Consider the following 12,633-nt stretch of genomic DNA (forward strand, 5'->3'; position numbering starts at 1 on the left):
AGGACTGGTAGAAAACCAAGAAAATGATGAGAGCGTAGATGGGAGATGAATGGGATAGGAAGTCAAAGAAAGGCTAAGAGGAGAGCTAGCTGGAGGAGTGAAGGTGAAGAGGAAAACAAAACAGAAGGTGAGGATATTAAAAGCAGGAAGAGAGATTAAGGAAATCCATCCTGCCAGAAACAGCACCTCTTGTCAGGCAGACAGCAGGTGCTGCCTGAGGAGGAGCTGATTCATGCATCTGGAGAGCAGGAACCAAAACACCTCTACCTAGGAAAGGGAAATTAGAAATTAAAGATTCAAAGAAACGAAAACTGGATTTCTGGACCCTTAAGAGAAACCTGACAGTTCACGTTCTGTGTGACCTCATCTCCTGTGAGTCCTTCCTTCCCTCCTGACTTATTTTGCAAACATCTGCAGTCAGGACACTTCTGGGGCTCCTACTTCCCTTACAGAGGTTTCCTGCTCTGTGACCAGGCTGCAGGGTGTGTGGGTAGCCAAACTCTCCTCTGCAAATTGTGCCATCAAAGCCCCGGCATACCTTTTTTCAACTAACCATCTCATGTGCTTTCAATACTGCCACCACATCACAAGTAACTGGCAATGGACAAAATGATCTCTGACTGCAGCCACTTATTTCAAACCTCCTCTGGAAGTTTGTTTACAACTTTATGATTGTACAGGTTACGTTTGATGAATTTCTGTCAGCTGTGCTGCACCACTCATCCTGTCTGACAATACCTGCAGAGTCTTTTGGGGAATCCATTCAGTTGCACTCCACACTTATGTTTTTTCCCTGCTGTAAGGATTGGTAGAACTTTCTATCAAAACTCTCTAATTGTTTTCTTTGTGTAGAAAAACTAGCCAATGGTGTTCTACTAAAGGGGAAATGGTTTTAAAAATCCTTACTAAGTATTGAAGGCTGCTTAAAGTGGGGGAGTTGAAAAGCTGAACCAAAAAATAAAATAAAATAAAATAAAAATCTGAAAAAAAGTTATCAATTCAAAGGCAACATTTTCATTTTCATAAAATTCATAAAAACTAATCATAATCTGTTTCCACTAGAAATACCAGAATGTTTTCAATAAAACAAATCAATTTTCTCTTTGCCAAAATTCTCACTACTTTGACAATTCTTTAAAAAGCAGCATCTTTTTCCCAGAGGAGGAGGTAAATAGAAGAGTTAGTGCAGAGTCAAAATTCATGGAGAAAAACTTGGGCAGAGGATTTTATTTGCACTAAATTCAGGTGGCAGTGAAGGCTCCATTTTTGGTTAGCGAGGTGTTTGCTGGCATGTTATTCTGAAAAATAGCACAGTAGGATGACTTCTTTAATAAGTGGGCATAAAAAACAGAGATTAGAAAGTCAGAGTGAGAGGCAAACCCCCTGTGTAATATCCAATGTCTTTGCCAAAGCAAGGAAGGTTTTTAATAAAGGTTGTGGAGAAATAATCTCCAAAGAAAGCAGCATTTCTTCACCCCTATATGTTTACCCTTTTATTTCACTGCTTTGCAGTGCAAGGCAGACCTCAACACACATACAAAAGGAAACAACAACCAAAGGGGGAAAAAAAAGAAAAAAGAAAAAAAAAAAAAAAGAGCCTGAAATTTTAGTTACACCACATGTGGTTTTCATTTGTGAAAAATGAACAAGCTGTTTGTGGTTAAACTGTCTAATCTGCTGTTATCAATCTAGCGCTGCATTCAAGATTTACAGGATACATCAGCTTCTGTGCCACATTAGCTGTAAAAGGGAGAGGGGGTGGGAGGAAAAAGGAGGAGGAGAGAGTTTATCCTGAGGAATAATATTTCCAATGCAGCCACACTCACACTACATCTGGTTGTGCTGGTAGCGGCAGTTAAATTGAAATATTTCACAGCGTGTGTCAGAAACATGCAGAATGGTAATTATGACAGATCTGATTAAGCCTGAGTGCCACTCGCTCCCCGGCCAGCTCCGGTTGTGCAGGTGTGACCTTGTGCGTGCCTGCGTGTGTAAATAAAATTAATTACAAGCGAGAGGGCGAAGGCTCCGGTGACATCACAAAGCGGAGAAACTCCCAAGGGGGAGACCTAATGGAATATTTTCCCTCAGTCTAATAATACAGTTCATATTGACTTGAGGTAATTAGTGGGATCATTAAAGCAGTTTTCCCGGCGTATTTGGCTGCCTGATCAGATTAGTGAAAATGTTCTTCAGAACAAGCCCTGTGTGGTCTGCCAGGGAAGGAGGAAATAAAAAGCAACAAAGCATATTTTGGAATGATAAGCAGCGCTGGACTCCTCGCAGGGCACTTTGCAGGGCTGCTCATGGGAGCCTGGCTGCCCCGCTCTCTCAACCATCTCCATGCTTTCATCCCACCCGCACGTGGCCCCGCTTCATGGGATCCAAGACTTTTTTTTAATTTGTGTTTCTCTATCCTTCTACAGTATCATTCTGCATCTCTCATTACTTAAAATCAGGTAAAAGCCCGGAGGAAGCAGTAGCCTTGGACCAACTGCCTTAGGACAACCAGGGGAAGAAGGAGAATAAACACAAGATCGGTTCCCCCCAGCTTTCCTCAAAAACCTGATAGGCCACGGTTAAAAGGATTGCAGGCACTGGATTGAGAATTAGTAACATTTTCATTTCCTAATGAGCTTACCCCAGAAAAAAAAAAAAAAAAAAAAAAAAGGGAGGGGGGGGGGGGAGCGAGGGGAAGAAAGAAAAAGAAAAAAAAGGAAAAAAACCCAAAGTTTCACTCTAATATAAAGTCTTCCACAGTAGCAGAACACAGAGCTCTAATCAAGAAATGGACCATTTGTTTAAAAACAGTCTATTGAGCATGCTCTACCTTGCAAATGGAATATGCCAAGCTCTGTCACAGATGGCAAGCTTTGACAGTTCCCATCCGTAGCGTCGATACTCGACAGTTCAGCACAAGATCAGTGACATTCTGTCTCATTAGAGCCACGCTAATTATCACAGCTAGTTTCAGGGGAAACCATGTGTTGCAATGGTCAATTTGAAGGAGTCTGTGCATCAACAAACTGGTAATAAGGATCAGACACCTTATTATATGACAGCATGCTGCCTATGATCTGATTTACTGAATCAGAGGTACTGAGGCTACACTGAAGCCTGATGGGTTATGGAATCATGTGTACACAATGCATATCTGAAATGTGCTTTAAAAAGAAAAAGGAATTATATAGAAACAGCACAAATAAATTTTTTTAAATTGGAAAGCTGTAATAATGACATCTTTCATTTGTCATTAAGACATGAAGAACTATTCAATATATTGTCTACCCACCTTATCTTTAATCAAATCAAATAAGATAAATAATTCAAAATGAAAACTGTAAAATTATGGATTATGCTAAATTATAATTCATTCCATACTCTGACTTTTCAGTTGCAATAACATGTACCAAACATTCCTTATGTTGTGCCTTCTTGCTTCCTTAACAGAATTTTGTATTTTGTGAAGAGTTTTCTCTGCTTCGCTCTCTTTTGTCATTTGTACATTTGATGACTTAAGCTTGCAGCTCTCCTTGCTTCTTCCCCATACCCTGATCCTTCCATTGGATCAAGCCACCAAATCCAGAACCTGATTACCTGTGAACTGGGACTATAACTTGCTTGGTGCCTAGCAGCCCCAGCCCCATGCCTAGCAGGGACACATTATAAAAAGGAGAATGACAGTTAAGCATTAACTCCAAAATAGCATACAGCAGGTATGTACTGCATTCATCTGGGAAATCCCTCCTTAGGGCTCAAATACTTCCTGAAATTGCCACTAGCTCCTCAACCTGCCCCAGGAGACTCTCACCAGAGCTGTCTGACCCCACATGTAGGGCATGTTCAGGAAGCCGCTTTTTCATACATGTGTCAACATACCCAATATTTGCCCTATTTGCAAAGGGATGTCAGGCCCTGAGGAATGTTTTGAAGTGGTCAATATTGTCCTTTCTTACGAGTGAAGTATTTTCCATGCTGAACCTTTTCTTCATTGGCTTCAACTCTATCAGAGTTTAATGCTTTTTTCTTCCCTGCATGCAGATCTGTGTGGGCAATTGCACACTGATGTGAACCACCTCAGAGGTTTTTTTCTCTTGGGTGCACCACTCCTGACTCAAGAAGCCACAGTCTACTTTTTATTATTTTTATTATTTACTACTCAGTAAGTCTTTTACCCAAGACTCACTGAGAACGCTGGTCCTACTCCACTTCTACCTGGATTGAGCAATAAGCCCGTTAACTGAAATTCATTCAAAAATATTCCTAAAAGAATTTCCTAAAGTTTCAGCCTTTATTTCTGAGAAGACATTATGTAAACAAAATTGAGACAAGGGCAGGGGAAGAGCCTAGCGTGCTCTCCTTTTGTTGCTGCAATAGAAATCAAAAAACCTCCTTCCTCCTGACCTGGGTGAGGTAGAACACACTGACTCTGCCGTATGTTATTTTGTGAAAGAAGCAAATCAGCTTTATCTGCCAATTTTCACAGCTTCACTGAATGACATACCACTTTAATGGGGCCGTTCTTGATCAAGCACAGGAGCCCATCTTGCCTTTTCGGTTCACACTCTTTCTCTCCTGTCCCTGCTGACACCCAATCCCATCCCAGCTCTTGCTGCTCATGGCACATCTTCAGCCGTCAGAGCAATCACCACGGGAGTGAGGGGGAAACGTTAAAGAAAATGAAAGGACTCAGCTATGCGGGGGAGACAAAGCAGAAGTGGGGCAAAGGACTGAACCTCAGGCCAGGCCACCCCAGGACCACATGAGGTGCAGCCTCCTGAGAAAGTAGCTTTGAGAATAAATGGAGACCCCCCTTCTAAAGCCACATTGTCACCAAAGATTTACTTCTGGTGATGAAAAGGTTTCTTTTCCCCCCACTGAAAAACGGTTGAATAGATCGTTACATATCTGAGGTAATGGCATGTTACATCTTTGTGCCAGATCCACAATGCTGTGCTTGTTCAATGTGGGAAGCTGTTTAAAAATGACTTTCCTATTAGAGTATATAGCTTAGTCTCTAGATGGAAAAAGCCAGATCAAAGATATAGCATTTATAAAACTGCTGGTTAAAAGATAAAAGTGAGATAACAGACATCAATTTTTCACTATAAATCTCTGGGTTTACTACAACATTAAAATTTCCAGCAAAAGCGGAGTTTTATATACCTGAACTCTAATGGCCTATTCTGAAAATATTTATGTCAGGAAAAATACAGTATTTGCACACCAAAAGCAATTTTAGTGCCAATGTTTAGCATTCCCTTCCCATTTAACTCTTTCCCATCTACTCACAAGTGGAAGACGCTCTTCTCAATGCCTACTCTGTGCTCCCTCCCAAGCACAGCTTCAGAGGAGGGAATTCCAGTTGAATACTAAGCCCAGAAGAAAACACTTGTCATAGAATTTCACCACACAAAATAATTGTGTGATGGCTTAGGGTTGAGTCTATAGCATGTTCTAAACCACTGTACTTCCATGCTTCACATGCAGAACTGCTCATTGCAAAAGGTATAATCGCCTAACAGAACTAAAAGCCACGATCAGAGGAACAGGAAACTAGGCAACATTGTGCAACAGCTTAAAAGTAACGGGTCAAAACTCTCTTTAATTATATAAGGATTCTGGAATTATGGCTAATAATCTATTGGTTCTATTTTGACATTAAAATCAGAACATGATCTTAGGAGACGCAAATGTCCCAGCTGCCAAAGGCTTCAACACACAGGCATTTTTATTCAGGGAGGAGAGAGGGTGTGTGACACCCACTCGCACATGCACAGTAATCTTCAGCACTGCAGATGCAGAAGAGTACTCATTTTACCTATTTATTCTGCAATAAACTTATTTAGGAATAATAATGCAAACTAACAGCTATATACTGCAGCACACAGGACTCTCAGAGATGTGGAATTTGGTATCACCTCAGTTTTTGCAAATTGCAGTTTCCTAAGTTTAAGAAAGATTTAGCAACATAAGCTGATTTTCACAAAAGTTTTGCTTTTTTCCCCTACTTCACACTATCTTTTCAGGGTAAGCCATAGAAGTTACTTCTCAAAACAGCAAATATACAGGAGCACTACAAGTCTCTACTTCCCTTATCTCTCGAGGCTCCTAGGTTTGTGGGTTTTTGTTTGTTTGTTTGTTTGTTTGTTTATTTTTATGGAATAGAATTAGATTTCAGCATCTGTCACCATCAAAAAAACCCCTCATCCCCGGCTCCCACATGAAAACATTGTAACCAATGCACAGCTATTGAACCATGATGCCTTAATGATCATTACACAAATCAACTTTTTTTTATTTGAAGTAACGAAATTAAGAATGTGCTCTCAGAATTATTTGAATCCGACTGTTGGGTAACAAATTTAATAAAATGCCAATGTGATTAAATTCTAGAAGTAATGCATACTACACAAAATTTTGTGTGGATTCTTTTCATTTTGACTTATTCAGGTGTGCTGATTAATTTTTAGCAAACAATATTGTTAGCATTTGCCCTTCTTCCACCAAAAACCCTGTGAGCAGAGACAAAATGTGCTAAACATTTCAGTTTTTCATTTCTATATCTTTTTCTAAAGCTCTCTTTTCAACGTAACCTAACAAAAAATATGTAGGCCTATTGTGAAGACCAAATGCAATAAAAACATAAGACTTCAAATATTGACACTAGATGGTTTGCCGATCACAATTCTAAAACCCCCCCAAAAGATAATATGTATGTAAGTAATTGGAAATATTATCTTCCTCAGTTCCTTAGAATAAACAATGTAACTTTTAAGGAATGTATTTTGATTTTAACAGAATCTGAATTAGATAAGATATTGATCCTGAAATATATAGGAATTTTTGAAATACAGATTGTGTGCATTGCTATATGGGAAAAGAATCCAACCAGGAGGAACCTCCTAGCTAAGTACCCAAACTGATTCAAATCCATTTTTTCAGGAGAGCCAAGTGGCAAATTTTGAGTGAGTCGGCAGCAAAGTACACTGTGAAACTGCAAGTATGCAAATCCTCACTCTTCTAGGGCAGAGCATGATCTCACTGATAGCACTGCAATCTCTTCCTGCTTCCATCATCCCATTCTTGTGCTATGACCTCTGCTGCATCCAGGTCAAATATGAGGACCATGCGTGGCCGCCAGTGCACCAGGCAACTGTTGTCAAAGGCACTTACACAGCACAAGGGAGGATGCTTGATTTTTACCTCGGCACTACCTAAATAGAAACTTCTGTAGCACATCGTTTAATAGCCCTTCTGTTCAAAGTGCTCTACTCAGCAGAACATTATCTGCAGTCTCCTGGCTCAGGCGAGCCCAGCCACCTTGCAGATGCTAGCTGCTTAGTTAGACACCCAATCTAATACTGACAAAAATCAGTTTCTGGAAAAATAAAAATAAAAATAAAGCCCTCCAGCAAACTTTTATCTTTGTCCACCCAGACACTGTTTTCAGTCACATATTCTTTTGTGCCATAACCCAAGACTTTAATCAAGTTAATCAAGTTTCTGCATCCAAAGCAAGAGAAGAAGAATATTCATTTTTTCATTGGTGAGGTTTAAAATGAAAATTTTTAACCAACACATAATTTCCTACTATGTGTTCTCCAGACTTTGCATTATAACTTGAAGTGATTATCCTAGGTTCTCCACTCTGGAGTGAGAAACCAATATCTTCAAATTAAAGAGAACAATGAACCATAAGATCCTCTTAAAGAATATGTTTGAACAAGTCTCTAGTTCACACAAGAGAGACTTCTTTGCCCCTAGAAATATTTCTCTTTACTATTTACAAGCTTCAATGCAGATTTTTTTGCACGACAGATTTCCCTTACTATACGTGGCTTTCCTACATTAGTTTTTTGGGGTTTTTTTAATTTTTTTTTTTTTAATAAATATTGATTGTCTGACTAGTACTCAACTGTTAAGACAAGATCAAACACATTCAGTTTACCTATGAGGTTACTTCTGTGAAGCAAGTTTCTAGTAAAATGGCACTTCGGCTAAATACAGCCTTGAGATCTTGCTAAATAAATAAATAAAAATTATTTTGCTTAAATACAGGAGAAAAACAATCTTTGAAAATAAAGACAATCCCCACAATGAATTGGAAAAGAACTGTTTTCTCTTGTATGTTCAGTATACTCAGTAGCACAGTCTGCACAGAATTCTGCACAAGTTTTTGTACTGACACTGTAAAAAAAGCCCTACTCCATCCTTTGGAAGCTTTTGTTCTTCCAATGCTGATTTTAAAAGGGATTAACTGTTTCTTTTCATATCAGAATTGGAAGAGTTTTTCCAGCTAGAAATTTTAAGATTACATCCTTAAATAAATACAGTAAGACACAAACTCAGATCAAAAGAACGTGGACCAACAGCTGAGATTCATACCTTAGTTTTGTGGAGAACAGCAAAGGGAAGGGAAAGGTGTAGAGAACGGACAGTTCTCCAGCCCCTGGTCTTGACATGTAAATAAAGACATCTGAGAAGCACACAGGTTGGGAGCTGCTGTAACATTCTATCATAATTAGAAACATTTCGAGAGCCCTGTAATTTCCAATCAAAATTACAGTAATTTCTGATATACAAGCCATGATTCATGACAGAAATTTTACATTCCACGGGAGATTATAGTGGCCTGATGTATGACACACTGAGTACAGCACTAACATAAACAATTCAGTTTAATGTTTAAACAGCACTTGGTGTTTAGAATCCCACAATAAAAGAAACATATTATTGTAGAAATTATCACTTTGACAGTGATTGAAGGGTAGGCAGGCATGTGGCCCATAAAGCTGTAATTTTTACAGTCCACAGCTTGAGTTTAATCATTTTGATATAACATTTCCAAACTATCCCTTTAAATGCTCCTTACAACATATAACTTAAGAGAGAACAACCTTTCTGTACAGTTAAATGGAATAAATTCCAAAATGTGAGCATCAAAAAAGTCAAACGTCAAATAAAATTAAAAAGAAAGTCAACGCTGAAATCCTGAAAGCACAAGAATGAAGGCACAATTAACTGATCGCTGACAGTCTACCCTGGAAGATGCCGTGTTTTCTATGAAGAAACTTTAGAAAAGTACAGGATAAGTGACTGCTTGGACTTACCAACTAATCTGACATGAAAATTTAACACTGCAAGCACTGGTGTTTTAACCATTTCTATCAAGTGTTGACATAGCAGTGGCTTTAGTTGCACCCGTTTTTCTATACATTTTCTCAACTTGCATCTTGAGTACATTCTCAGTTACATCGATGCTTCTGCATACTCCAGTGATGTTTCTCAGAAGACCTGTCACTTATGATAATCACATCAACAAGTGCTCACTGATTTCCCTCTCCTGCCACTCAACTTGACAGAAATACTTCAGTTAAAGAAAGCAGGATAGACAACCACACAACAGAGGCTTAAAACAGAATGTACAATAATGTGTATGCACACACAGGTATCCACACAGCCATTCTATTCCACAGAGACTATACAAGCTTTCTTAGGTATAACTGGTCTGACTGTAATGTGGTTTTTTTTCTATACACAGACAGTTCTGCCCCAGCTCTGGTGCACATCCTCAGAACTGGGTCTGCTCCACCGATCCCCATTTCTGACTCATTTGAGCAAAAATCAGAACTCCAGTATTCCTCATTAAGGAAGACAGAATTGCAAAATACCAAAGCTCTAAGTCTACTTTAGCACCACTATAGATGGATTGCACACAGCTTTTGTCTTGTCCGTGTCAACTATGGGTTTATGAAACAAACTCTTTCAGAAGTGCCTGACTACAGAATGAAAGGTAACCAGTCCCTACCTGTGAACTTATACAAGCTCCAGACTGTGGCACTGTGCCGTCAGGCTAACCCACAGCCAGTCACTGAAAATTACACAGAAACAGCTGAAAAACAGACGGGGAGAAAAGTAAGGCTGCTGCGCCCAATGAACTTTACCTGGCTTTTGGTTGCTGCCACCTTTGCAAACAGTGCTTGAGATACCTTAGCTCTCTTCATTTCCTGCTGAATCTCATCATAAATGGAAGCATTAATGTTCATGGAATTATTTTCTGTTTTTCCATTCCTCTCTGTAGCAATAGTAGCAGTTTTGACCTAGAAAATATATGTTTTGAGACAATTTTCATTATGGAATAGTCATTTTCCTATCATTCCCTCCCTAAACAGTTCCCCTCACTGTTTTTTTCCTTTTATTCCATACTGCTCTTATATTCTTTCATTTTGTTGAAGGCTTAGCACTGTAAGTTCTGACAACTGGGAAACGAGAAAATTTAGCATATTGTAACAGGTGAATGCATCTGAAATACTTACCATTAGCTGATCACTGTGAATTTCCATGTCATAAAACAAATTATGTGCAAACCTATCAAACAGTCTTGTAGAGACTTGTGAATCTTTATGAGATTTCTTTGCCCCACACACAAATTAAGCAAAAATTATAACTGTGGCACAAAATAATTTCTACTGAAATAACTAAAAGAACAAAAAACAAAACAAAAAACACCTAAACAAATAAATAAATATTCGCTGTTCACATCCAGTACAGTCAATAGCATGGTAGCATAGAAAATCTGTTGCTTCAGATTTAACTTTTTAAAATATTGTCTGATTGGTTTAATTCCTAGTCTGTTTCTTAAAAAACAAAAAAACAAAAAAACAAAAAAGGCAATAATTGCATATTTCAATCACACGTAGAATCAAAATAAGGCTTTCTTAAAACTCTTAATTCTTGATGCATTTCCCTTGCATACTTCAGATACATATTTTTTCAATTACTTATTCTTCTTGAAGCCTGGCTTAAAGAAAAACACATGTAAATAAGACAGAATAACCACACTACCACCCCTTCCGTGTTTGTTGCATCTGCAGTTTATGTGCTATCAATTGAGAGGTAAAAAAATCAGCAGTTCTCTGAGAATGTCCTCAGAATATCCCTACAATATTCTCAACAGCTAAGGAAAGCACCTTTCTTTAGCAGCTCCTCTTGCAGCACTTGCCTGAGGTTAGTGGACCTTCAGAGAAGACGAAAGACTGGATTTCTGCCAAGAACCCTCAAGGTGATGATGCAAAATCAAACCTGCAGATTTCAGTTCCAACCTGCTGGTTCATACTGAAGTTGTTGGGAGCTGAATTAATTTAGCCATCCGGAAGTTAGCTGTCTCGTCTAAGTTAGTCATCCAAGCTACCTCTAAGTTTAATGAACAGAGCCAGGCAATTCCAGAGGGTGATTCAGCCTGCTCTCAAGGATGCATCTAAAACCAGTTTCACTATCAGTTAAATCCAGTGTACATCAGCATCTTTCTGTGCTCTTAAGTCCCTTTGGGTTCAAAGGGAAATCATGACAACACAATAATTCATCTTCTAATCTCACTTTATATGAGCTTTCATGTCACAGGTCTCACAACAAGAGAGGCAAAGAGTTTTGGATGAGGGACATATTTAGGAAAATCAACACTCCTAGAAAAGTCACGCTCAATTTAGCTTAACTATCCTCCATGGTACTTTTAAGATAAAATAATCTAGCCTAGAAACTGAGGGTGCATGCCACTTTTGCTGAGCCTGATATGTCTAGCAGGCATTTACAGAGCTGTGCTAATGCATGATCATTACTAGCAAATGTGAAACCTCAGCAAGGACAAGGTGCATGCATCCACCTGCCTCCTACTGGCAGGCATTGGCCTTTCCGGTGTCTGAAATCAGGAGTCCTTAATCAGAAGGAAAATGGAGAAAAAAATCCCTGATTTCAGCAGAGTTTATCAAATGTCATGCTTCCATCTGCAAAAAAATGGCACCTTGCAGGGGCAACCTGGAGAGGGAGGTATTCCTTTTTCTACGTTGTGGCATTTTCTGCGTGATGCTGCAGCAGAGGATGGCCAAGCCTGGGTCGGTGGCTGCTCAAAAATGTCTGAGGAATCAGGCAACAGGCAGCATGAGAAGCAGTGCCATGAATCTCCTCTTCTTCACACTTTAGGGTGGGGAAACACATACCTCATGCTGAGGAAATTTAGCATAGGGTTGCAAGAGCAGGTTCATCTCCTGAATATCATGCAGTAATACAATTTGAAAATTACAAAATCAGTGACAATTTTATAATCTTTGAATGAAAAGGATTCACTAAAAGATAACTGATGACCAATAGGAACATGAAGTTTACTACTGGAGACAGCAGTCACTGTGAACATGTAAGAATCATGCTAAGTTAATTAGAAAAATAAAAGTAATGGCTTTGTTAACTCATCTTCTTGGACCAGCGATTTAAATTTTGGTGAAGTTATCCTTCCAAAAGAAATACTTGTAACTGATCTTGTAAGGTCCTCAGGGAAAGATAAGAGGATGAAAAGTATTGTCCAAAGATGACATAATTTGGGAAGAAAGCTCTTTGCTGTTGTGATCCTAATCAAAATGTCTTTTCTGTAAGCATGTTGGTTTTCTGATTACCACTCAGCTTCAAAAGACAGTTTCATGTTGTAGTAGTACTTCATACAACGCTGAAATGAGCTGTAGAGTGAACAGCCAGATCATTAAAAACCAGAACTCATACACCTCATTGGAGACAATTTATATCGTGACTCTTGGTCTACACTTTTCCACGTGCAATTTAGTATGGATATGCTTTTAACCTAAG

General features: G+C 39.0%; 1 protein-coding gene across 9 annotated transcripts in view; it reads right to left on the bottom strand.

Annotated features, from left to right (window-relative positions):
- The window catches only part of SATB1 (SATB homeobox 1), a 90,777-nt gene that overhangs the window by 15,429 nt on the left and 62,715 nt on the right, over window positions 1-12,633 (bottom strand). For all 9 annotated transcript variants that reach the window (XM_052693072.1, XM_052693069.1, XM_052693065.1 and 6 more), the window contains one exon: window positions 9,948-10,103. In XM_052693072.1, the coding sequence (XP_052549032.1) occupies window positions 9,948-10,103 (156 nt within the window). The remainder of the gene's footprint in view (window positions 1-9,947; window positions 10,104-12,633) is intronic.

Source organism: Tympanuchus pallidicinctus, unplaced genomic scaffold (genome assembly GCF_026119805.1).
Source record: "Tympanuchus pallidicinctus isolate F22 unplaced genomic scaffold, pur_lepc_1.0 scaffold3, whole genome shotgun sequence".
Taxonomy (NCBI): Eukaryota; Metazoa; Chordata; class Aves; order Galliformes; family Phasianidae; genus Tympanuchus; species Tympanuchus pallidicinctus.